This window comes from Hirundo rustica, chromosome Z (genome assembly GCF_015227805.2).
Source record: "Hirundo rustica isolate bHirRus1 chromosome Z, bHirRus1.pri.v3, whole genome shotgun sequence".
Taxonomy (NCBI): Eukaryota; Metazoa; Chordata; class Aves; order Passeriformes; family Hirundinidae; genus Hirundo; species Hirundo rustica.
The window spans coordinates 15,142,487-15,168,751 of record NC_053488.1 but is presented as its reverse complement, the minus strand read 5'-3'; the positions used below and the strand labels follow the sequence as shown (position 1 = coordinate 15,168,751).

At 36.3% G+C, this 26,265-nt stretch overlaps 1 protein-coding gene across 1 annotated transcript in view; it reads right to left on the bottom strand.

The window, feature by feature from the left end:
* The window catches only part of HCN1 (hyperpolarization activated cyclic nucleotide gated potassium channel 1), a 92,069-nt gene that overhangs the window by 58,629 nt on the left and 7,175 nt on the right, over positions 1 to 26,265 (bottom strand). The window contains exon 2 of the mRNA XM_040089884.1: positions 9,382 to 9,600. Coding sequence (XP_039945818.1) covers positions 9,382 to 9,600 — 219 coding nt within the window. The remainder of the gene's footprint in view (positions 1 to 9,381; positions 9,601 to 26,265) is intronic.

Below are 26,265 nucleotides of genomic sequence, written 5' to 3'. Positions count from 1 at the left end.
GAATATTGAGAAACAGTGTTAGGTTGGGAAAGAACTATGATTTACAAGTCAATATAAAAATAATCAATCCTTCTTTCTTCCCTTCTTCCCTAACAAGGTAAAGGAAAAAAACTCTAATCTTTCACAGAAAGGATTATTTTCTCACTCCTAATATTATATTAGGTGATATTGACTGCTATTTCCTTGTACCCATCTACAGGACATAAGCACAGTAATTCTAGTGCGACTTGGATAATGGCACCTATCTGGTGTGAATCAGAGTTTTCTCTTGCTAAATTTGTAATTTGTGTTGTATTTGAACAGGAAGTTTGAAGTCCAAAACTTACATCCTTTTATATTATTTCTCTTTGTTATCAATTTAAAGTGGAAACCTGTGGTAATTACTGAGGAAAGAAAACAGATTGTGTGTAAAATATGACTTTTGAATAACTTCATGCCTTCACAGCTGATTTCATATAGTCATCATGAACATGGTTGCAATTGTAATGAGCTTGCTCTGCAGTTTCATATGGAAAACTGCTAGAAACCTAATCCATAATGCAAGACAGCAGAACACTTTATAGGTAAATTACCCACAACACAGCAATAAATCAAAGACAGTCCCATCTGTCATTTTGGAAGCAGTGGGAGTCTATTACAGTTTGGCACAGGTATGATGAGCCGGGTGGAGAGCGCTTGGCTTGCACAGTACCTGCTGCCAGGAGGGACCAATCACCTCTTCAGAGATGAAAGGCAAAAATCACCAGCCTGATTACAGCAAGACTGGCTGTAATGAAAAGTTGAAACACAATAATGAAGTATCAGGACAAAAGAGGAGAGCAGTCTAGTGATAATGTTACAACTAATTTACTTTTCTCTCCAAAGTCTTGCCCTCAAATTAAGCATAACATTCAGTTCAATTTGTAGAGAAAAAAAAAGTTTATTTTTTTAATGTTGCATCATTAAAGGTGAATAACTTCTGATTTTTGATTGGGAGAGAGAAAACAATTTTTTCCCTTACTTTCTGCAATGCTATCTATCATTCTTTCCCCTTTCAAAAATTGTGACGATCAATGTCAATAACACAAGTATGTGCAGCAAAAATCCAGGTTAATCATTATAAACAAAAAACTGATAAAGATGAGAAAGAGAAAGTTAATGGCAGTGAAGGTCTTATCATAATACAACAAATATTTTCATGCTCAATGAATAAGCTTCTTCCTGCACAGCCTGGAACCACACTGGTTCTCATGGCTGAGCATTTACATATTCATTTATTTGTCAGTGGGTTGATTTCATGATCACCTTAATTATGCATCAAGTAACAAGACACATATAAATAAAAGAATTAATGTACCTACAAGTTCTATTATGTGCTCATTCTATCAAATAACAGGATGCATCCTGTGAAATTAAGTATGTGAATAGATTTTTCTGAGATGCAGCAGTTTTTCCCTTTCAGAATGTTTTGCTATTGAGTGATACAAAGTATCTTTAAATAGCTTGCTTTGTTCAAATAACTCTCATTGCCTTCTGCAAGGACCAATAAAACTCACGGCAGCCAGGAATACTGCATCTCTCCATTTAGCACTCTGTGACCTGATAGATGCCAAAACAGCATGAAATGATTCAGAAATAATCCTAAAGACAACACTTACAAGCCCCTTTCCAACTATAAGGCACCCTGGACTTCCAAATAAAATCACAAATCCGAGAATTATAACTACAGGAAACAATCCACAAATACTGTGGTACTCAATAGCTTTCAGTCATGGCTAATATTTAGGCAATAATGAATTTTCTCATTCACAATACTGCAATGACTATGGCTTTTGATGAAGCCAATACTTAGTCCTGAGATCCTGATGTTGTTCAGAACTGTTAGCAGCTCTTGTAATCCGTCATTCATAAAACAGTTCAAAAATTCTTTACTACTTAAAATACTGCACTGTGAAAAATCTGAGTACAATATACACCTGTGTAAGCTGATGAGAATTTTCTAAAAACCTGAGAAACTAGAGGCTGAGAAAACGTTTTGCTTTATTTTAGTTTGTTTGTTTGTTGTTTTTTGTTTTGTTGTTGTTGCTGTTGTTTTTTCAAGTAGGTATAACTCTACGATAAATTAAACAGCTGCTTATTTTCCAAAATAAATAATTCCTTTGGAGTAGCAAGTATACTGAAGCAGTGCTGTGTAGAATATACAATATACACCTTCTTCAGCAGTGACATGACATGGCTTATTGGTAAAATTATGCTTTATAAATGAAAATGGGCTATTTTTAAGTAAAGAATTACAGAACATTTTTGTGTTACAGTATTCTCAGACTTTCTAAAAACTATTATCTGCACCAGAAAAGCATGACTTCCATTTTTAAAAACCATGTGTAAACCATGAAAAGCTACTGAACTTAGAAATCAGTACTTAATGAGTACTTTGTGGCTCAGATCAGACCAGATTCAGGAATAACATTCTATAAATCCACAACTGCAAGGTCAGCTGTCTGTCTAAAATTCAGGTTCTGCAATATTCTGTTTGAACATCTGTTCAATTTAAGGAAAAAAAAAAAAAACCAAAGATTTTTATGAATGGCATATAATAGGTAGGCAATGGAAACTTCTTTATCAGTTTCACCCTATTTCATCTGACTGAAGTCTAGCATGGATATTTGTATTTAGTTTACTGAAATATATATACAACAAGCTGGCCTAAGCCTGGTTAAATAGTGATGTGGTCTTGAGTTTGCCATAGCTCTTCCTTTGCTATGAATTTCCATCATGACCAGAACAGCCATTTCGACACTTACGTGCATATACACAAATCCCTGATACTTACAGATGACATAGTTACAAATACCCAAAATTTTCCAGAAATATTTCCTAAGAACTGAAGTAGTCCTAATGAACATGTCAAGAACTTGATATCTGCCTTGTTCTACTTTCAGTTTAAGCACCAATTCCTTGAAACTCAAGAAAACATGGAAGTGCTATAGTTCTAATGAACATGTCAAGAACTTGGTATCTGCCTTGTTCCACTTTCAGTTTAACCACCAATTGCTTGAAACTCAAGAAAACGTGGAAGTGCTGTCTCCCCTTCCTCTTTAAGAAAATGCAGAGGCCAGCCGAATGAGTGCCTACCAAGTTTTGATTTACTCTGCAGCAGAGCCCCTCCACTGCACTCTAAAACAACTGCTCAGAGAAGGAAGCTCAAAGAGGTGGCCCCTGGTTTTGGAAGGGAGGACCTCAGCTGTGTCACTGCCCAAGGTGATGGAGTACACTCTGCAGCCTCCTGGAGAGGCAGGGAAGTGGGAACATGTTCTATCCACGGCTCCCCCAGAGCACCCCAAGGCACTGCTACCTCCTGCAATGCATATCGAGTATCTCCCCAAGGACTCTGTGGGCAATTTAGACATCCTAAATGGACTGTGAGACTTGGAAAGCTGGGGCAAAGCCTCACGCTGCAAAATCTAAACCTGCCCTAATTCTGTTACTCCTTTTTAAATGTTTCTTCTGATGCTTAAGAAATGAAAAATGGGCAATCTGAGCAATTGGGATTGAGTTAAATCCCAATGCTATCTATATAAAAATGTGCAATGTCACATAATTGTGTAGTAGTTATTTATTACTTACAACTTATTGGTTGCTTTTAAATTAACTTTATATACAGTTACTGCTTTTCTCTGTAAAAAGGTATATTTAAATTATTTTCTTCTTTTGAACTAGACTGATTTAACTGAAGACATGCTAAAAGATCATAAATTAAGAGATAAAATAAAAGCGAAAATATAGGGTTATATGTCCTTTGGGACACTGGAGACAGTTGTAAATTTTTTCAATTTCCTGTATGTATATAATTGAATCAAATATTGATATGTTTCTCATATTACTTGCAATTGGCAAAACTGGTCTGATTTTTTTTTTTTTTTTTTGGACACCTTGTGTGGTTTGAGTTCTATTAGAGAATAAATGAAATATACACAATTAGAGCATAAGGAAAACAGATCACTAAAATTAAAATTAAATAACCTCCTCGATTAATACCTCAGCTGGCATTTTATCAAACCAGTTTAAAAATCTTTATGCTATGAGACAATATGTATGTTGCTAAAATCTTGCCCCTATTAGCTTGCTGTTTCTGGACATTTTATGCCTATGTGTAATGGTTTTAATTTAATAAAACCAGGCAGAAACACCAATTAATGTAGGGATTTTAGTGTTAATATTTTTGTGGGAGGGAGAGATTAGGAGAAAAATAAACAAAGCAGGCTTAAGCTTAAAAATAAACAAATAAAGAATAGAAAAAAATAAAGTTGGAAAAAACTAAAACAGAATGAACATCAAAAAACACGCTTCTTTCCTATTACAAACTATTAACTTTCTTGTTGAACAACATAGAAAGACACAATTTAGGGTTTTCAGTCAGTTTCACCACTTAGACATAACTACTCATTACTTAGGAGAAGAGTCCTTCTAAGATCTTTTTATGAAGATGTTTGCTACAAGACACAATAGTCCAGTGCTCTCTGACACACATCTGCTGCTGCCCGGAGTTTTCGCAGACTGTGATGTTCTATCCGCAGAGCTTCTCAGTGTATCTGGGGTATTATTTACGAATACTTCTGATCTAAAATTATCTTTGTCCCAAAAGGCTGAGACCTCCTTTTTGACCCAGGAGCGGGGGTTTCAAAGTTCCCAAATAAATCTCTATTACACCAGTCCTTAATTTTGATTAGAATAGCATTCTACCCAAATAATACTAAGATGTTGCAAAGAACATTTCATTTCTTCATAATTTACCTTAGAAAAGTCTGGTTAAAAATGTCCACTTCTTCAATACTATTCCAATATTATTAGTTCTTTCACTTCTCATCTAACTGACTTCATGCAGCGTCTGTCTCATGTACTTTCTGTTTTTTTCCTTTCTACTTTCTCTTGAGGAAAAATTGTGCTTTAAAATTTCTGTGTTGCTAAGAAAGGGTTAAAATTTGCCCGGGTTTGCAAAGGCCATGTGCATGCACCGGGCTGCATGAAGCTGAAGAAAAAATACAAAGTTGTGCTGATGGAGGGAGCTGGTAGATGTCCATTTTCCCACCCCTCGGTCTCATCCAGGGTGGTCCAGCTCAGAGTTGTTACGGAGCTGCAGGCTTGCTTTCTCCGCTGCCAGCGGTGATTACGCTGGGCCGTGTTCTGGCCCCTTGTGCCGCGGTCTGAGCTCACGGCCCCGCACTGCCCAGCTGCAGCCGCCTCTCTCCTCTGCCGCAGCAGGGAAAGGGGCTCAGCCGGCCCCGGCTCTCTCCGTGCGGGCAGCGGCCCCCAGAGGCCCGGCCAGGCCCGGCCCGGCCGCACAGAGGGGCAGCAGGGCCCGACCCAAGGCCACCCGCCACCTCCAATGTTACCTCATGCCTGATCCTAAAGCTAGAGAGGGAGGCGGTCCCAGCAGATTGGTTTTAAATGTTCCTTCCAAAGTGGCATTGACAGTTCTCATTGGTCAACTGAGCTGCCAATATCCCGGACAGCTTTTTGATAGGTCCTTGTCCTCCCCACCTCAACCTAGGCCACGGTCAGGGCAGGGAAAAACATTTTACATTTCTCTATATCTAGAAAACAAAATTGTGCCAACCCACGATACTATGACAGAATGTAAAAGGGAAAATATTAACCTATCTTCAATCATGGAAATTCTTTGACATTCACAGCATTAGGCGAACATCTTCCTACTAGGAACTGGCAACATCTAAAGAAGAAGTATTTTACTAGTGTTCTTCACCTCCTTGTCAAGTGACTGTTCATTTTGCCTTTATTTCACACTAGATTGTTAACAAGTTCAGCGTATGCATTTCTGGTTCTTTCAAATAAAAGTTGTCTTTGCAAAGGCAAAAATCTTTGAGATGTGCTAACTTCTTAGACATTAGAAAATGTCTAAAGTGTTGTCACTTAGAATATTGTTTTTAGTTATTACTGCATTCCTCTGTGACTTACACCAAAGCCAGGAAGGAGAGCACTAGGATGACATTGATTTGTTGATTTATTCAGTCCTTTTCTAAGGTAGAATGGTCCATCAAACATTATTACAGTAAAGAGAATATGGATTGAGTATACCTGACTTGGACATCTCTCTCCTTTGTCAGGCATAAGCCCTTCACTAACTGATACCAGGACTGGATATATTTATTAAATCAGAGAGGCATTTTTTCGTGTGAGAACTGTTCCACAACTTCATCAGAAAAAAGGCTGAACTTCATCAGAGTGACCAGATTGCATCAATGCTTTTTTTTTTTTTTTTTTTTTTTTTTTTTTTTTTTTTTTTTTTTTTTGGTAGACCCTTCTCAGTGTACAAGTTTACTGTTCATCTCCTACATTTGATGGTTATAATCACTCTTCATTTTCTCTGATACATTTTGGTTTTGGCCCATAAGAGTAAACCTGTGGAGCAGTGTTTGCTTCCTTACCATATTTTGATTTATCTCAGCATGCAATGCTTGGCACAGGTCAAATTCTTAGATGGTGTTTGACATTTGGCTTAATGAAATATCATTCTTGTCTTCCTGTGTGTAGTTCCTCCATTTTGAACTATGTTTGTTCCAGTTTTGCACACTTTGAGCTTTAGAAGAACCCAAATGAGAGAGATTTCAGCAAATATTTTATTTCTGGCTGCTTTCAGTGTGAGAAGGACCAGAACCTTCCATTAATTAGCTTCAGTCCACAGATACATTTATGATGTTATTCAGAGAAGAATCAAATAACAACCTCTTTCTTACCTCCACTATCATTCTGTGTTGCCTAGCAATTCATGTTGATTTCATTATTTTACATATTTCTTACAAGGAAATAATGGTGCCAATAAATACACAACTCTACATATATATGCCTAAAAAAAGAAGTCAATCCTAACCCTTAAGCCCAAAAAACAAGAAAGTCTCACTCTCCTGATTTTTTCATTTCAGAAGGAAAAAAAAAAGGCAATGCACTATGCAAAAATGGTTAATGGAGTATATTAAAACTCTGAAATCTGTAGCTGGAATTTCATCTACCTTTTCTCAAACGTCAGATACGTGGAATATAAACAATTTTTATCTGCCAATATTTTGGAAAATATGATAACAAAATGGGTACCACAAAATGGTCTTTGAAATGCCCATTTATCTTAGTTTACAGAGAAAAGGAAAATATAGAATTCTCTTTAGGAATTTCTAGTAATGACTTATAATTCTTGTGCTATAATCAAAGATTTATTTTAGAATACGATTAAACTATGATAGAGAAATGTATAGTTTTCTTAGCTGATAATATATATCAGGGTCCAGGGTATCCAGATTTTTTTTTTTTTTATTCAAGACATCCTTTATTTCTAGCCCTTAATAACCAGCATAAAAATAGCTTCCAGAAAATAGAAACATTTTTTCTAAAGCATAGAAACATGCAATTTCTGGCCCATTTCTTAAATTTCTGATTGTCAATGCTATGCTATTCTTTAATTCTGAAGTCAGGAAACAAGAAATAAAAACAAAAGGAAAAATGAATGTGTTGAGAATTGCAGGAGCTGAAAAATGCCAGCTATGTCTATGCTAATGTGTGTGCATAAAATCAGAGAACAAATGAATAAACAAAAAGTTTTGTTTGCTGTTTTGCAAAAAGAAGAGAAATGCAATACTGCTTGACTGCTGCTGGGTTTTAATTTACGAAAGTGCAAATGAGACTGGCTTTACTCAGCACAGTTTAAAATACATGGATATCTTCACATGTACTATATTTCTGATGCAGCCAGCAAGGTCTGAGGATAAACAGGTATTACAATGAGATTTCAGGTGAATAGTTTCTTCTGATTCCTGAAATCTGTGTATACGTGCGTATATATGTCAACCCTAACCTCTAATGAAACTGCAGTCATGCTTCATGTCCACGGTTATCGTATTTCTGTTTCACAGATTCCTGGAAATGTCCCATTTGGATAGAATTACTTTCCTTTCTATTCACAGAACAGACCCAATGAGCCAGTTGATTTAGGTAGCCTACCTGGATCAGCCCTTTGACATCATACTGAGATGAATAAGGAGGTTTCACATGGTCACTGACAGAACTCATTTGGTTTTAATGATCATCTCTACTCTCTTTCTAAATCTTTTATTCTCACTCATATTTTATGACACTACAGTGTGTGAAATATATTGATGGCAAACTTGTTTTGAACAGCTGTTTTGTCAGCCACAAGCTAATTGTTCTGTCACTGAACTTACACCTGATCCTATACCTCTTCCTGTGGTTTTTTTTTTCCTCCCTCTTTCTTGCCCAGCAAATCCAGGTCATTCTCCTTCATCCTCAGCAGATGCCAGGGTCACCCTCTCAGCTAGTTAGTCACTGCCAGGCTTCTCCCTCAGGTCTGTGTTACATCATATGCTGATTTCTCTGGACCTTTATGGACACATGCCAAATAGTATTGCTCAGGCTGTGTTTCTTATTTGCTGATGTGAACTTTGATTTCACCACCTTGCTCAGCTGACCTCTCCCTTGGCATGGGGAGAGAACTGGCTCCTCCAGTTCCCCACTTACTATAATAATAAATTCTGTTATCTTTTAGACACCTCAGTAATTTTTCCCTTCCTGAGGTTCATTCTGACCCTTTCTTTCTTATGCCATCATTCCTAGCCGTTATCTTCCAGTTTCATACCTTCATCCACACTTGTCTCTGATTTTTATGACACAACTGACAGTTTAAATTAGTACTTACTTCAGAAAGATCCAACCCTGTACCCATTCATGTCTTTTAAATTCCAGTCTTACACAGAATAAAACAACCTTTTACTTCCTGCTTCTCTCTTCTACTAACCTTTCTCTACTTTTCTACCTTTGGCCACAATCCTTTTTGACCTTGGGGAGGACCTTACAGTTCATGGATTTACATGTAAACAATGCTGTTACTAAGCAAGTGAAGACCACTTCTGAGCACTTCTCTGAGGAAGATAAAAACAAAACGATTTGATTTGGTCTGGTCATCATTTAAAGGCTATCCTTTTAACATGTTCAAGGGTGATCCCTGAACTACACTGCAAAGGAATGACAGGAAATTGTCCAAGCTACCACGGTCAAAGCCCTTGTTCAAGCTACATAGATCAAATACCTACAGAATGTAGCAAAGGGATATAAAGCAAGTCTGAAACAAGGGACAGAGGTTTCACAGAAGAGTTTAAAGGAGGCTGAACATCAAGAACTGGCTGCTCTTAAGCAAAGTAGGTTCCTGCAAAAATATACTGAACTCATGGAGTGTTCTGAACCTCTTTGTGTTCAACATCTGCCACAGGATTCACACACTACTAGACTATTTCATGTAAAGTCTTACCACCTTTTCCAGAGCTAAAACATCCTATTAATCCATTTCAGAACTTAAGGAGCTATGAGAAAACAAGTTACCTTTTCTTGATATTGTCGTCGCGATGAATCCAGAGACTGAATGAGGGCAGTGGCATGCCCAACAAACATGGCATAACAAGTAGCCCCCACAATCATACTCAGCATGGTTATCCAGAGGTCGGACATGCTGACGGGGGCACGGGCTCCGTAACCAATGCAGAGCATATGGCTCATGGCTTTGAAGAGTGCATATGAGTACTGCTTTCCCCAGGAATCGTTCTGCAAGAAAAGAGACAAGTGACTGAGCCTGCGAACAGCTGGAGAGAAAATTACATTTGTACCTGTTTAGTGGGATTATAGATTGCTGGCTCTGAAAGAGTAGCCTGGTAACGTATCCTCTATGTTTGAGAAGAGATATTCCTTCTAAATTAACTAGATAGATAGTGTCAGAGATTCTGACAGATAATACTTATCACAATGAGATGAAATAAAATTGACTATTTTTTATACATTATTATGTTCTTAAATGTGGGTGCTATCCTAATTACAAGGAGACTAAAGGTCAGTTTTGTTTTACAGCCCATGGCAGATGGATTAGAAAAAGCTGAGTACTCAGAATTAATAAGCACAATAAGTTGGTATTTTGTTTTAATATGCATGTACATACTCCTATGGCCCTATTTCTTTCTTACTGGAATTGTCAATTTTAACACACAACCATATTTACCTTAGTACCTTCCTTTCACTTTTCAAGGACAGAAAAAAAAAAAAAAAAGTACTATTTATTGTAATGTCTGCTTATCCTGATTTGTTTGGTTTTGTAATATTGTGTTTATACTGCAATAATCTCAATTGAAAAGAAGTCTATTTATTCTGCATCATAGCAAACCTATATTTGTAGTCACAGTCTGCGAAAGTCAGCTCAAAAAAAGGCGATGTCTAGGTCCTGCATTTCTGATGTGCAGCGACCCCACCCCAGTCTCTCTCGTAGATTAGAAGGACATGACTTCTTGCTCATAAGCTTTTAAAATTGCAAAGATGTTGGTAGCATCTTCCCTTTGGCTTTACAGAAAGACAGTCAAAGGGGCTGTTCCCAGCAAAAAGCAAACACCTTAACACACTCCAGAAAGCCCTGGGACTCCTTGTCAGATTTTTTCTGTTTTCCAAGCCAAAAGAATGAAACAAGAACAAGGAGACAAACAGTGCTTCCAGGCATGCAGCCCACATGAGAAAACACAGTATTTACCACAAAAAGAACTGAGAACAAATTCAAAAATGAAGCAGGAAAGAAGGAGGAACTGGGATGACAGGACAAAGATTAGTCAGTTATACATTATAGTATCTACTATAGAGGACCAAAAATAATAAACTTACTAACACAAATCTCCAAATCAGCAGTGGCATTTTTATGGTTTATGTATAAGGTTTATGTACGACATGCCTCTCTTCTACTGATACAAGCTGTACTCAAATGCTCTGATTTCTGAAAGACCTGCAAGCTTGCTCTCTTGCCATTTAAATGCCAAGGTTACTAACTAGCCTTATGCTTCACATCTATTAAAATCTTTTTCTAGACCTGCTATTAGCCTAAATAACTGGTAACAGAAAATAAGCTGCCAATCGTTGTATTGCAGATTACATAGTTCGTTGTAGTGCATTAATTGGGTTTATATTGTCTTTCATTTTTATATGGATTTGCAATGTTTTCCCCTGTTCCCCTTGGAAACTGTATCACATGGTTTGTCCCTGCTCAGCAGTGCCCATCCTCCACACTGGAATGTAACCCAACTCTGTTCCACTCCCACCTTATCCCTGACTGGGCAGTGGCTTGTCCCTGCCTCTGGGCCTTTCCCCACCTGGATAAAAGCCCCAGGACGCCGGTGCCTCGGTCCCTCTGGCACCGGTGGGGACGGGGAAGGAGCTAAAGGAGCTCTGGACCAAATAAAGCTATAATTCCCCGCCCCGGACAAAGAGCAGGCTCTTGCCTTTTGCCATCAATGGTCTTCTGGGTCTCTCAAAAGAACCACCACAACAGTTAGTACGTACTCACTGATGTAATAATTTAAAAATTAATGGTTTCTCTGTACTTAACACTTGTTTCATGTTTTAAGTCAGATCTTTTCACATTTGTGAGCTGTTGCTTTTTCACAAGTAAAAATTTTGTGTCATAAAAAGGAATAGCTTTTGAGTGTCTAAAATTTAAAATGAAAAAGAAGAAAAAATAAAAACATCTTAGATAACTGGAAGCCAGGTAGGTTTCAGTGACTAATAAGGAAGTAAGTTTCCTATTGTTTCAGGCATTTAAAAAATACTAAAAAAATGAATGAACTGAAGAAGCTTCCCCACAAAGCCTCCAGTTCGGGTTTCAACTATTCAATTTGAGCATAGAAGCTCCTTGCTGTTGGGGTCACTGCAGATATTCTACTGTAAATTCCCTATTTCTCAGGAAAGCAACTTAAAAAAATTAAGGCACCGTTTATTTTGAAGACCTTTCCCTCCAGCTGGTATCATACTCCTTGTGCAGAAATAACTAATGGGAAAATATTTAGAGACCCATATCAAATTCTTTAGCAGTTGTGCTTTACATAGGTTATATTGGGAAAAACAACAAACTGCATGCTCGACGAAATATATCTAGAGTCTTTCAAGGCTACAAGTATTTACTGTTATAAAAGCCACAGTATTCACGAGGCTGTAAGATCAAACCTTCAGTTCTTGTAGGGCTCTGTAAAGCAGATCATGCTCATAAATGTATTAGCATAACTATTATAATTATTAAACAAAAATAAAAGCTAATCTTGATCCTGCCTATGAATATTTTCTATCACACCCTTGGTGTGATAGATCTCAATTAAAATACTTTCTATAAAACTATATTTTTACCAAAGTCTCTGAGTTAATCTGAACACTAATGGATTTTATTTCTTGACTGAGATATTTTCCAGGTCTGTGAATCACAATTTTAAGTAAAATACCATTTTTCAAGAAAGGATAAGAAAATGGAAGTGAGGAGCAGCAATATGAAACAAAATAAAAAGAATGTTTCCTACTAACAGGGTAACAAGGTGAGTGAAAAAGAAGCTAAAGCAGCACTACCAGAAGGGAGTAAGCTGGAATAAGAGAGCTGTAATGACAGAAGAGTAATAACTAAAAATTTACAACAAAATAAACATACATCTAACTACATATCTGCCTTTTAGATAGATATAGGTATAGATATAGATAGATATATAGATACAGATATAGATGATATAGATATATAGATATAGATATAGATATAGATAGATAGATATAGATATAGATATAGATATAGATTAGATAGAGATAGAGATAGAGATAGTTAGAGATAGAGATAGAGATATAAATACAGGTATATGCACCGAAGTGTGATCCAGCAAGTCAGACAGTCACAACTGCACCTGAATGCAGACTGGAGGTCATGGCCATCTCAAATGGCCATTTTTTAAATACAAACAGCATCAGCTTTTACTGTGTAGCTTATTATAGACCATGCCACAGGTTGGGCATATTTCAGGCATTTGTGAATGGATGGTTCTGAGCAGCAGGTCCTCAGACAGGAAGAAAGGCTTCAGCAGAAGGAGAAAAAAAGAAGAAAGAAAATACTGACAAAGCATCTGAATTCAGGATTTTGTTGCCATAAATTCCTTGCCAATGTGTTTTTGTTTCTCTTCTTTAATAATCATGAGTTCTTGTAAGATCAGGTACAAAAATTGTTTTTTTTAGTTTGCATGGGGATTTTTTTTAAATACTGGTCAACAAATACCATTGGGAAGGGTGCAGATTTTAGTACTGTTACTTGTGTTGTTCAATGATTTATTCCATATATAAATCACTTAAAAAGAACATTGATTCTAATGTCAAATCCCATACACCACATATGTTACAACCAATGTTACTAAATGAAATAATAATTATTTAATTTTTTTCCTATTAGTGTTGTAATACCTGAGGGTTTGGCAGGAATAACGCTAACTTTGTTTCATTGTGAGGGGTTGGAATTTTCCACAACCTTGTTCCAACATGCTGCTCTTTATTGTTCAAAAGCCAGGGGTGACCATTTCTCTGCTAGCCTAAAGCAGTATTTTTTTTTTTAATAAGAAGCAATTTTGCATGTTCATAATGAAATTTTTGCACAACACATTCACAGATAATATCCCTGAGTTAATAAAAGACCGTTCTATGAAACAGAAAATCTTGGCTTTATACAGGCATCTTTTCTTTCATACAACCTTAAATATTAATATTTAATTAATTAATATTTATATTAATTGAACATTAATAAATTAAAACATTTAATTACACATTAAATGTTTCCCAAATGGCCATATTCTGTTTTTAATATATAGATAAAAAACCACCACCACCACCAACAGAAAAACAAGCTGAAAAAAATCACCTACCAATTAATAAAAAAGGGCATTTAATTTCTTAGTTGACAAGGGGTTGATCACTGTTTCCAGATTAACAGTAATCAGTTTAAAAAGTTTTAAATTAAATGACATTAATTTGGAAAAACTATTAAAGACTGTAATTGTGAGAAATACCAAAGCTGTTTATCCAATGATTGATTACATAATCTAGCTTGATGACATTAAGAAATCCTTACATTTGTAACAGGAATGGTCACAGATCACTTTAAATTAGTTCTCTCTAACTGTATACATTAACTTCGCAGTTATCCTGAAGAATACATTAAGTCCAAGGCACTTCCAATCCTTAAAAATCTGCATCCAAGGCTTTTCCTTCATCAAAGAATGTTATGGTTTGTCCCATAATTCCACATAAGACTGCTACAAATATCTTTTTGTAATATTAACTTTTCACCTCAAAAAGAAATAAATCACAGATAGGCCACATGGCACCTTCTAGGGGACAACAATAAAAGGCAAATTATTTTTCTAAGTGTATTAAAAAAGGGGTTCTATTTTACTACATAATCTATGGAAGTTCTCATCAGGAAATTTTGCTGTCATAAGACAAATCAATTCTACTCCCATATTGCAGTCATTCCCTCAGGCATAGCTTATCTTCTCTCAGCCATATTCTTGCACTGAGATATAAATTGATTTAGAAATCTCGTACCAAGGAGGCTATTGCACAGACAGCAATGGTTTCCTCATTTTTGCCTCAGTCCCTTTTTTTCTTTCATGTCACAATTACTGCAGGTGTCACAGATACGGGTCTGTCAGTTTGCAAGGGCATGCTTTACAATCATGGAGCAAAGACTGGCTTAATAATTAAGAGAAATGGTTTCTACAAGGATTTTGAACTCATCCTCATTCTCTTTTCAAAATTGTAGCAGAAGTGGGGAAGTAGCTCGCCCTCTCTGAAAGAATTTGCCTTATCACACACACCCCAGGCTTCTATGCTCACCAGCGTCTTCAGGTTCTTCAGAAAGTAAGTAATATCAGAAGGAAGATCTTGACAAGACATAGACAGTTAGTCTCTACCTTAGTAAATTAAAAAGTATCAGAAAGCATTTCCAAGCTCTTGAAGTTGGTTCATATGGTTTCACTTTTAAAAATGCCCTGTGTCTAACACTGGCCCACAGCATTCTCACAAGCAACAGCAGTTGTACTTGGGAGCTGGTGTAGGTGAGGAACCCCTCCTTCTAGGCCCCTTGCTGTCCTGTGCTGAAACCCAAAAAATATTTTTTCTATGGACATAGTAGATAGCTCCTAAACCAATCCTACCTCAGAACCCATCAAAATTAGCCACTTTACATTTATTTATGACCCTGGAGGCAGCTAGAAGTAAGGCCTCTGGTTTTAGCATTTTCACAGGAAGCCATTGCACAAAATGAATGTAAAGTTAGAGTTAAGGAGGTTGAAGAAATCACAGAGCATCCTTGTGCTTGTGGCAGTGACTGTAACACAAGAGTGGCTCTGAGGAAACAGCTGACTAAAATCTTAGGGATATGAGTTACTGCTGGAGAAAATTATTGTAAAAATTAGTCTTTTCCATCAGGAATTCAATTAAACTGTGTTTATGTCTTACATAGCAATATATAGTTATATAAATCATTAATTGCAAGTCATTATTTTCAACAGTTTCTAGATGACTTCTTAAACTGAAGAGTTCCTTATAATTTAACTAATCAAAAAGACATGCTAAGAAAAGGCTATAGACACATGTTAGCAAAATTTTTACCAGGTATGTCTGACATAGATAGAAAAGAAGCCATGTGATTCTTTCCTTGTGTGAACTAGTTATGTCCACATAATATGACAATAGAACTGGGCCCCTGAATTGAATCTATCATTTCCTCAGCAATCCATATACATATACATACATACATACATACATTTATGTATACAGATTTATAGCTTACATGCTTTTCCATGAGGAAGCTGCATAAATTTCTGCCTCAGGTTACATACAGTACCTTAGAATTATACATTATTTAAAATCTCAGACAGGAAATTGGAGCAAAATATCATCTTACATTTCAGCTTTTAAAGAAGTTGTTTTGAATAACCAAGTTGGCCAATGGGAAAAGTGTCCAATATTCACTGTTTCAAAGCTCATTCAATGGTGAATGCACTACCATGTAAATCCTCTGGCTGCTCTCACTCCTATGAATTAGCTATTACTACAATGAATATCTTGTTTTCTAAAACTAGTAAACAAAGGCGAGGTGGGATCAGACTTGGAAGACTACGAATCCCAGTGTTCTAAAATTCCTAAGAAGTGCAAGAAAGAAGAGCCTATTTTAGGAAGTGTGCAAGTAGGTATGATTTAAAACAGAAAAACCCTGAATCGGTGAAAGCTCTGTGAAATAAGCAGATTTCTTCAGAAACTTCTGAACATTTCTCTCAGCTGATACGTGTACAGATAACAGATGGTGCAAGTGACTCAGCATATACTTTCAAGAGCAGTACTAGCAGGAAGAAAAATTAGAAATTGTTTGGCATTGCATTCCACAGGAAAATAAGTTTGACTGGAGGAGCAATGACTAAATTTACTCTGCTCAGAGTAGTTACATGACTGTTCTGTCATTATACCTTCTTCATTTTTTAGTGCTATGTCTTTGGCACTAGCCATCAAACAAAAGCAATATGTAGCATGGCAGATCTTTCCTTTCATTTTGATTATTCTTCATGATGCAGAAAATATCAAACATTTATCTGCTAATACACTCCCCCATTAAAAGCAAGTAGCCAGAGTGTTTACTTGTGATCACCTTTCTGAGGTAAGGATGAATTAACTTTCGTTGCAGAGTAAGTGTCAAAATTCATAAACTGCAGCAGAAGGGCAGATACTTGGTTTATGCACACAGCCTGGTCTTTCATATTTATTTGAGTTATTATGTTCAAATAAATAGGCCCACTGTATTCAAAGGATGAGAAGATATGCTCACAGTTTCATGGGGGTGTATTCCCTATACAGTACTCAGTACTGTTCTTCATTCTTTGTGCAAAGTTAAGAGATACAGTAGTTTTTCCAGCTGTAAATATAAAGTTACAAAATAATAAATTAAATCTTATGTGAAAAGTACTTTTTCTACTCTTTTGCCTGTGAATCAGCTCACTATGACTCACCCTTTTATCTGGTCATTGTACTCCCTCAACTAAACCCAGATGACTGAAGAAATAACATTCCATTGCAAAGGATTATTTTAGTAAGAATTGTAAGAGAATTTCATCTTACAAAGGTGTTAGAAAGCTTTTATAAAATTTAGAATAAAAAATATTAAAAGTACAAACTGTTTTTCCAACATGAAAATTTAACAGTGCTAGAAAACATTCCCCTATTACGGAATTTGACTGTCTATACAAAGTAGTTTTACAGAAAACTGTGGGTTTGGCTCAAGCCAATTAATACTCTCCACAGCCCCTGAACCATCCTGAGAGTTAGCAGAGGTTTACCTGAGGCCCCCTTGCCTTCATAACTAGGAAATCCAGTTGCATGGATGCTGGTTGTGGAAGCAACTGACTTCCAGGAGATAATTTAATCTATTTAATCTATAGTATCAGTGCAGACCCCTGGTCAATCAGTCAGAGACAAACTAAGGGATGAATACTTCTAAATTGTACCTGTTACTTCATCTCTTTCCCATCTTCTGGAAAAGCAAAATCAGAGTGCAGGGAAGCAGACAGGCATTTTTAAAGGATTTGTTTTTCCGTTCCCTAAAGAACTCTCACAGGATGTGAACTGCTCCTATAAGAGGGGTATCAGGGAGCTCTTTGCCAACCAGCAATGACTTCTTTTTTATACACATGTTTTCAAACTGATCAGAAGGCACCATCTTCAGCAAAATTACTGCTTCTGGAGAGCATTCCTTCTCCCCTGACTTGAAATCAACTTCATTATTATATAAAATATTTTAAAAATTCGTTTTTAGAAATCTTTACCACTGCAGATTAGTTACCATTAGTTATCACTTTTTAATGCTATGTCTTTGGCACTAGCCGTCAAAAAAAAAAAAAAAAAAACAACAACCCCACAATGTAGCATGGAAGATTTTTCCTTTGATTATTTTTCCTGATGCAGAAAATATTGATTTTTCTGCTAATACACCTCTCCAGTGAAAAACGTTCCTTACTGAAATTTATCAAATAAATTAAAAATATGATCAAGGCAGTTGGCTTCTGTTTTGCTTTGTCATAATGCACTCAAATTTTAATTATGTTCAAACCACTCTGATTTTTATCCCAAAATAAACTTAAGTGCAACTGTTTACAAGGGACTGACTGGAACAGATATACAGTGCCTGCAAATGGGAAAATATGTTCTAATCACAGTAAGTATTGTGTGGTCACAATAACTGAATGCAAGTGTATCTACAGGTTTCTACTGGGCAAATAATGCATCTTAAAAAAAATACCTTCTTACAGGAAAAGAAGAAAGAAAAACCAATACAGTGGCATATCTAATAAGAGAATACATAAATCCTGTAAGCAAGCATTTTCGTTGAGGAACTTTTTTCATTAAATAGCTCTATTCAGGAGAGGTAAAAATTCAGTGTGCATTAAAGACAATGTATCTCTTTGTTCTGCTCCTTTCATTTGGTGAAAGGAGCTGGATATAATGTGAAACAGTTTACTTAACCAGCCTCAAGTACTGAATCAATTTATGAAATGCTTTTAAAATGCAATCACCAAGAAAAGCTTTGCATTTTTAACAGTAGCTATCTAGATAGTCAAGAATAGGCAGATGATAATGTGGGCTTAATATAGAGCAGTTCTGGGAAACAGTTGAAGGAGTGAAGTGACATAAACCTGACTCGTGACTCCACCGTGTACTGCTTTACTCAAAACTGTTAGGAAGAACCTACACCATCACAGACAATATTTGCAACCAATTTAGGAAAGGGAACTTGGTAGAAGGACCTCAACCTCTCTACTATGTGAACAACTCAGACTAGACAGCAAATTATGTGAAGCATCCAATCCCAAATAAAATGACAAATGAAAATTATATGGTTTTGGAAGTGGACACTGAGCTTTCTGAGCGCTGTCACCATTCTCTTCAAAGGGATTTTGAAGCTACATTTTAAAAGGCAGGAAACAAAAAATCTCACAAGTGGCAGAAAAAGCTATTATTAGGAAATATGTAGGCAAACTTGATACATAATTTTGAAAGTACTTAGACAGATATGCACAAAATAATAGTATCCCAATGATTTCTCACTAAGAATATTTCAAAATATTTGAACATTTTCCAAGACACACTTTCTTCCTTGTTGTATTTATAGGCATAGTCTAGTTAAATACATCTCCTTTGTAAATATTTTTAAGAATGTGTACTTAGTGAAAAAAACCCTCCTAAAAATAGTGAATTACAGTACATGTACATATGTACATGAGTACATATGATGTACTCATGAAGAGCCCAAATATGTTTTAATCTGCTTAAAAATGAATCAAGGTGAACCAATACTATGACGCAGAAAATCAGTATACGGGTGGGATTGGTATTTGAGTGACTGAATCCAGTGCTTTAAAAACCAGGGGTTTTTCTCCAGTAAAGTGGTGCTTGGTACCATATGGGCAAATTCAAGTATTGTTCTGCTTAGTCTAAGGATATAATTTTTACTAGGTTTTATATAAGTAATGTATTTTTTAAGGCAGAGGGTCAGTGCTGGGGTGGTGTAGTTTTGGTTTGGTTGTTTTTGTGGTTTTTTTGGGTTTTTTTGTTTGTTTTTTTTTTCCACTTAGCTGGTACTTTTCTAGTCTGTTTTTCAATAAATTTCCTAACCCGATGCTTTTGAGACTCTAGGTTGCATCTGGTTAGTTTACTCATCTTCAGAAAATTACCTTACTAAATATCTGAGCCCTCAAGAGGCTGATCTGCATTTTCGGTAAATCACAATACTTCATCAAATACTACGTTCTACAAAAAGCTGTGCATTATTTTATTAGGCAATGACAGCAGGAAGCAAAATAGTACTGCAGCTGAAAACCTATTTTGGCTCTATGAAAAGAACAAACCTCAGTGTCAAAGCAAATAGGCTGAATCTGGGTCAGAGGGTTTTTTTGGGTTTTTTTTTCTGAGAACACATCTGAGTTTCCTGATGACCTTTTCTTAAACTCAGATGCCTTAAAACTGCAGGTGCGTAGTAGAATCTGCAAGACTTTCAAAGTAATATAATATAAAGAAAAATTATTTAGAGGCCTAAATACACCCAAAAAACATTGTCCAGGCATTAAAAAAAAAAAAAATTAAACAAACAAACAAAAAACAACAACAACAACAAAAAAACCCAACAACAACAAAAAAAAACCCACACCAAAAACAAACCCAAAGAAGACAGTGATTCACAAAAGTTTCATTTCCCTCCTCTAGCAGAGGGAGGTTAATTCAAACCATAGAAGAATATCATGATCTTGGGGATATGAGCTTCGTACTCTGAGGGGAAGGAAGGGGAACATGTTCCTCTTTTATCATCCTTGAGGGAGTTAACAAAGCACTTGAGTGACCCTGTAGCATTCATCCAAGACGTGTGGAGCATACAGCTATAGAGACAGGGATACCCTTGTACAGCCGTCAGTCCATGCTCACTTGGTCACTCTGGGCTTTCTCAGGTGCAGTCACCCTGGTGGCAGGGTGCAGTGTCAAGGATAACCATCAAGGTCAGCTTTACATTGTGGCAGTACGTGGCAGCATGTCAGAGTCATGTTCCTGTGACACCATGCCCATGCTTCTGGACAAATATGAACATGCAGTCAAAAAATGACTGGGCAGACTACTAGGAGAAACATAGTGATAGCTGTCAAACACCTGGATACCAGCTCAGTCTCTCAGTGGCAAATTTCTGAAAACTGTAGGAAACGTCACCCCGTGCTCACTGTGGTTTGACCTTTCCTGGGCATCTTCTCTTGCCATCCTTGGAAAAGGAACAGGTAAAATGCAAGCAGACATTCTGCTGGCCCCACCTGAATGCACTCCCACACACATTCAGTTTGTCTTTATATTACTCTTGTTTCTCTGTCTAACTTTCTACCTGCAAGTCCAGAGGAGGCCCACAAAGATGATCAAAGGGAATAAGCACCTCTCCTATAAAAACTGGCTGAGAGAGTTGAGATTGTTCAGCCTGGAGCAGCTCTAGGAAGATCTTTTAGCAACCTACCAGTATTAGGCTTATGAAAAAGAGGGAGAGCAACTTTTTACAAGGGCATGTAGCGGTAAGACAAGGAGAAATGGGTTTAAACTAAAAGACAGTAGTTTTATATTAGATATTAGATATATAAAGAAATTCTTTACTGTGAGGATGGTGAGACACAGGAAAAAGTTGCCCAGAGGAGTTGTGTTTGTCTCCCCACCCCTTGAAGTAATCAAGGCCAGATTGAATGGGGCTTTAAGAAAACTGGTTTAGTGGGAGGCTTAACTTTTATTTAGCCAACTTGCCCTCTCATAGTTACATAGCAAGTATCTATGAAACAACTGTTTCATCCACAGAACAATGGTAATGTCATATAACTACTTTAAAAGGCTTGGAAAGCCCCTGGGATACTTTCATGGCTACAACATTAAAAAAATAAGAAAGTCCCTTGCTGCAATTAAAAGTTAAACTACATGCTTTGATTACAGGAAGATCTGCAAAATTATCCTGCAGAGCGACTAAAACATCTGCTAGGTGAGTAGTTTACAGGAACCCAGGTTCTTCAGTGTAGATACTGAGGACAAAATGCTCTGACAGAAACAGATAAGGCTGAGGCAGGTGGCCCGGGCCAGGGGACAAACCCTCGGGTGAGGCCAGACATGGATGACTAGCACTGATGCTTGAGGGAGAGAGGCACAGAAAGAACACCACAATCCTCTGTGATGGACAATGAACAGGAAAAGCATATTGCGCTTTTTTATTGTTTACACATGGACATCTGCAGTGACCAGTGGCCCCATTTTTTCTGAGTTTTGTTTGTGAAAACCAGCACTAAGAGAGAAAGGCATCCCAAAATTTCATTTCAGCTGACTTCAGGTACTTCACTTTGATAGCTAAGTGAGTTGGCAGGTCTCCCTAGGCTCCCTACACAGTCAGTAAAAATCAGACTTCTGCAGATGGTGATTCAGAGTAGAATGTTAATGCAGGTGTTCTTTATCACCTCCAGGGGAGAATTTTTCTTTCCATAAGCTCTTCAGGATCCTATTCAGCTAAAGCTGCATCCATTATCTTCCTGAGCTTCCCTACTGGGCATACCTCTGTTTTCATGGATAGACTTGACACCCCATTTCTTCATAGCTCAAATCCAGTGGAGAAAATAAAATTCCCTAGAACAGCCTCTTCTTTTAAGCTCTAGTTTTATTTTATGATCTATGTTTTTTTTTTCCTTGCAACTGAACTTTGCAGTCAGATCAGGAGATGAGTTTGCCCTTGCAAGTCTGGCAAAAGTCAGTGGGGATCTGTAAGAGGTGCTGCAGATTTGACTCAGTGAATACTGTTCCAGCACACTGGATTTAATGTAAGCATACTACAGTGAGATGGTATCATAAACCACAGATAGGAGCAGGTGAGAGACAAAAAAAGATTCCAAATGAGAACAGAGGAATGCTTAGAATGCAAACATCATAATTATTTACTTATATGGGTAAAGTTACATAGCAGAGAGCACGCAGTGAGAGAACGAGTTCTTGAATTCAGGGCACATATTTGTATATCCATTTATCGAAAGTAAGACATTTACTTTGCTTGTAAAAGGTTGGAAAGGATGTTAAACAGGAAACATCTAAAAGGACTCAGATTCTAAGGAAAATAGAATACCCCAAATTTGCATTATGCAAATGGTTGGATACTTTTCTTAGCTAGAACTTGCTTGTTAACAGGGCACCTGCTATATTTCAAGATTGATTTTAAAAATCTAATAATCCACAGTATATCTACTTAATGTTAAGTAGAATCAAAAGAGTAGCCTCATTTTTAGTTTTTTTAGTTAGTTTGTCAAAACAAAGTAATAGAACCACTCACTTCAGACAGGGTCAGTTAACTTTGTCTTGAAACCAGTACCCCGGCAATGTTTGAATCTTAATAAATGTAGCAAAACATGGCACTCCGCACACAGAGGGCACTCCCTCTGAACAGTGACAAACAATCATTTGTTTTTATTGCAACCATGATTTGCATCCTCCAAGCACATAGGTCAGACAAGTTTAAGCTGAGTTACAGTTAAAAATAGCTTAATAACTCCCCGATAAACATTACAGAGTGAAGTTATTGTTTCATTTAAATTAGGTTTAAAATGGTCTTGAATCTAACCTCTGAATCTAATTTTGGATCGCATTTCTTCCTTCTGAAGTTTACATCAAAAATCCTAAAATTTGTGTTAAAATATATATATATATATGTATGTATGTATGTATGTACACTAAAGTGTTTTTCAAATCCAACAATTACAGTCAAAACTGTGAATAGGAACAAGGTCACTCAGTAGAAGGAAGGTCATCAGGGGATATACATCAAGATAGTTTTCATTCTTCAAAACAGAAAAATATAATGCTTTTTACTATCTTTTAAAATAAAATTGACAGTCACTATTGATTAGAAACACATAATATATTGCAGTTCGGTGTGTTTTTAATTGATACCATGCATATTTATTTTCTAATTCAGATCTAGCATTCAGTGTCACCACTGTAAGTGAATAATTTAAATGGCATGTTTTTGTCTTTAACATTATTAATGAGAAATTTTTAAGAGTATTTTCTAGATAGTCTCTTGGCACATGTGTATGTATTCTCTGTATGGGTAAGCAGTGAGCATTTTCTTATACCAAGCCTGAAAGATTTTAAAAGCAAAAGAGTAAAAACAACAAGCTTTGTTAAAGCCTAGAAACCCTTCATCTTTTATTTATCTATACACATGCCAACTTTATGTTTCCTTAAATATCATGTTGCAATGGTTGAGTGCACTGGCTCCGGCTTTGAAAAAACCCAACTTCTACCTCAGATGTTCTATTTCTATTTAAAATGTAGCATTCCTTCTTTCTCCTCCTGATGTCACTCCGTGTGTGTGGGAGAGTTTCCTTCATAAAAATTCAACAAGAGTGGCTTAGGTTTAGTATATTTTATCGATCTGCAAAACACGTTTACTTAGGAGCAATACACCATCTAGTCTAAAGTCACTTCCTCTCAGCATTTATGTATTTCCATAAACAGCTTCTTTGACAAGATACAGACTGCAAAACTGCAAAGAAACCTCATCCTTGCTTATTCATACAACAGAGAAAAGGATTATTTTATCTCAAGTTTTATATGCACAAAAGTGTATGTAGCAGCAGGATGGTCTTACTGCAAGAGTAAAGCCATGACAATCAGAGTTAGAGAGAAACAAGAAGGTAAAAGTACATTTAAATATTCCGTATTGCATCTGTGTTTCATATAGAGAGATGGTGGTACAGGACAGGCAGCATTTAGGTGAATAGCATGGGTTATGAGAGCTCATATAGAGACATCTGCATAGGTCAAAAAAATTCCAGGGTCAAATCTGTCTTTACCTACTGGAAATGTAATGCTCTGGAGTGTACATTTCCAGGGTGAGCTCTTGCATTTTCTAATCACACAAATCTTAGTTTTATTTTGCTCCCAGCAAAGGTTTTTACCAAGGATGATAGACTTAATTTCTGAACACCTGAAAAAAGCTATTAAAATAGACAGGAAACTTCTGTCAACATTGTTCTAGCAACATTTAGCTGAGTTTAAGTTTGCCATAACTTTTCTAGTTGTATCTAAGAGAAATATGTTAAGTCTTTTACTATTAGAGGTAAGCAGAGGGATATTACATGTCACTTCAGAGTGACAAATGAGTGGTACACTGCCTTTATTCCTGACTAGTACCCAAGTACTCTGTAAAAGTGAATGAGCAGTCTGAGCGCACTCCACTTGAAAATATCGCTACTAAGTAGACAGTTGTTCATGTTAATTCCCTCCCTATCTATACCAATGTAGATAATCCTGTTTTGACAATATGCACTATTGTCAAAGTACTAGGCTACCCTCCACTGCAAGCTAACTTCATCGTATTCTGAACATAAAAGATCAAACACAGTGACTAAAATGATGAATATGATGGATTAGAAAGGGAATATGAGTCACTTGTGAAGAATATGTGTATTATTTTCTTATCTCATTCAAATGCCAACTGCTGGCTTTCAAAGAGGTAGTTTCAAAGCAACTCTCTCATGCTAGCAGTACCCCAAAATACAGGAAATACTGTTTTATTAAACAAGGCCTCATATTGCATATCTCTCTCTGCTCCAATCCACTTCACAGGAGACTGTCATGAACATTTTGTAATAAACACCAGCAATTCTAAACAAGAAGAAAAAATTAAAGCAATGTCAATAATGTTTTGGGGTTCTTTTTTAAATTTGGGGAGAAATGGTTTTACTTTTGCAGCTAAATTAGATTAGTAAATTATTTATATCACATTTTTATGAGAAATACTAATAATTTTTAATGATAATATTGCTTTTTCACTAACATGAGGAAAAGAAACCCAGTGCAAATTATTAAACGTGGCATATGGCCAGAGAAATTCTCACCATAGGGTTTGGTTCTTTTCCTTACATAGTCAATATTATCTCATATGGCATAAATGAACAAATATAAAAATTCAGATAGCAGAAAGAAAGCAAATATATATTTAAAAGGCATTCAGTAGTTTAAGCTATTGATACTTAAAGTATTCACTGCTTGCTGTTACAATTAATATGTAAACATCTCTACACACATCTAGAAAATATTAAAAAATTACTCATTAGCAACAACATTAAATAATATGCTGCATATTTCAGAGAATGTGAAGATTTTCCCATAAAAATATTTTCCACGATTTTTATTACATTAATTTTCCAAAAGTTTTAGACCTCTATTTGAATTAGTTCAGGTTGAGCCTGCTCAAATAAGTATGTGTGCAGAAAGCAGGACGAGCAGGAAAGCAGATGGATGAGAGCAATCTTAAAGAAAATTATCCTATATTTTTAAAAGGGGCAAAATACTTGCAGCCTACATCCAAATGAATTGTGTACATCCCTGGCTTACACATATAAATAGTATGGACAAAACCATTTCAGACATGAAGGAAAATTAGTAGGTTAAAACAAATGGAAGAAAATATAATGCCATATATTTCCTCTTTTTCTCATGTTTTGTAACAAGAAGTGAATGCAAAATGAGACTTCCAGTTTCACAGGGAAGCTTTTAGCTTCATTCAAATTCAAATTAAAGTGTAAATATGAAATATTAAAATTTACATGGAGAGAGAAGTTCATAAATAACCAGATTTTAAAAAGAAATATTATAAAACCCTCTTTTCTTCATCTGGGATTTTGTGAATCAAGATTACAGATCTGACACACTACTGACATAGGTCTGGTAGACACAGACCTATATCTCAAGTTTCTCAGGGATCAGAGTGACTTGGTTTAGAATTACGTGAACAAGAACAAAATATCTTGCTTTCATTCTTTTTCTAATGTGAAATGTAAG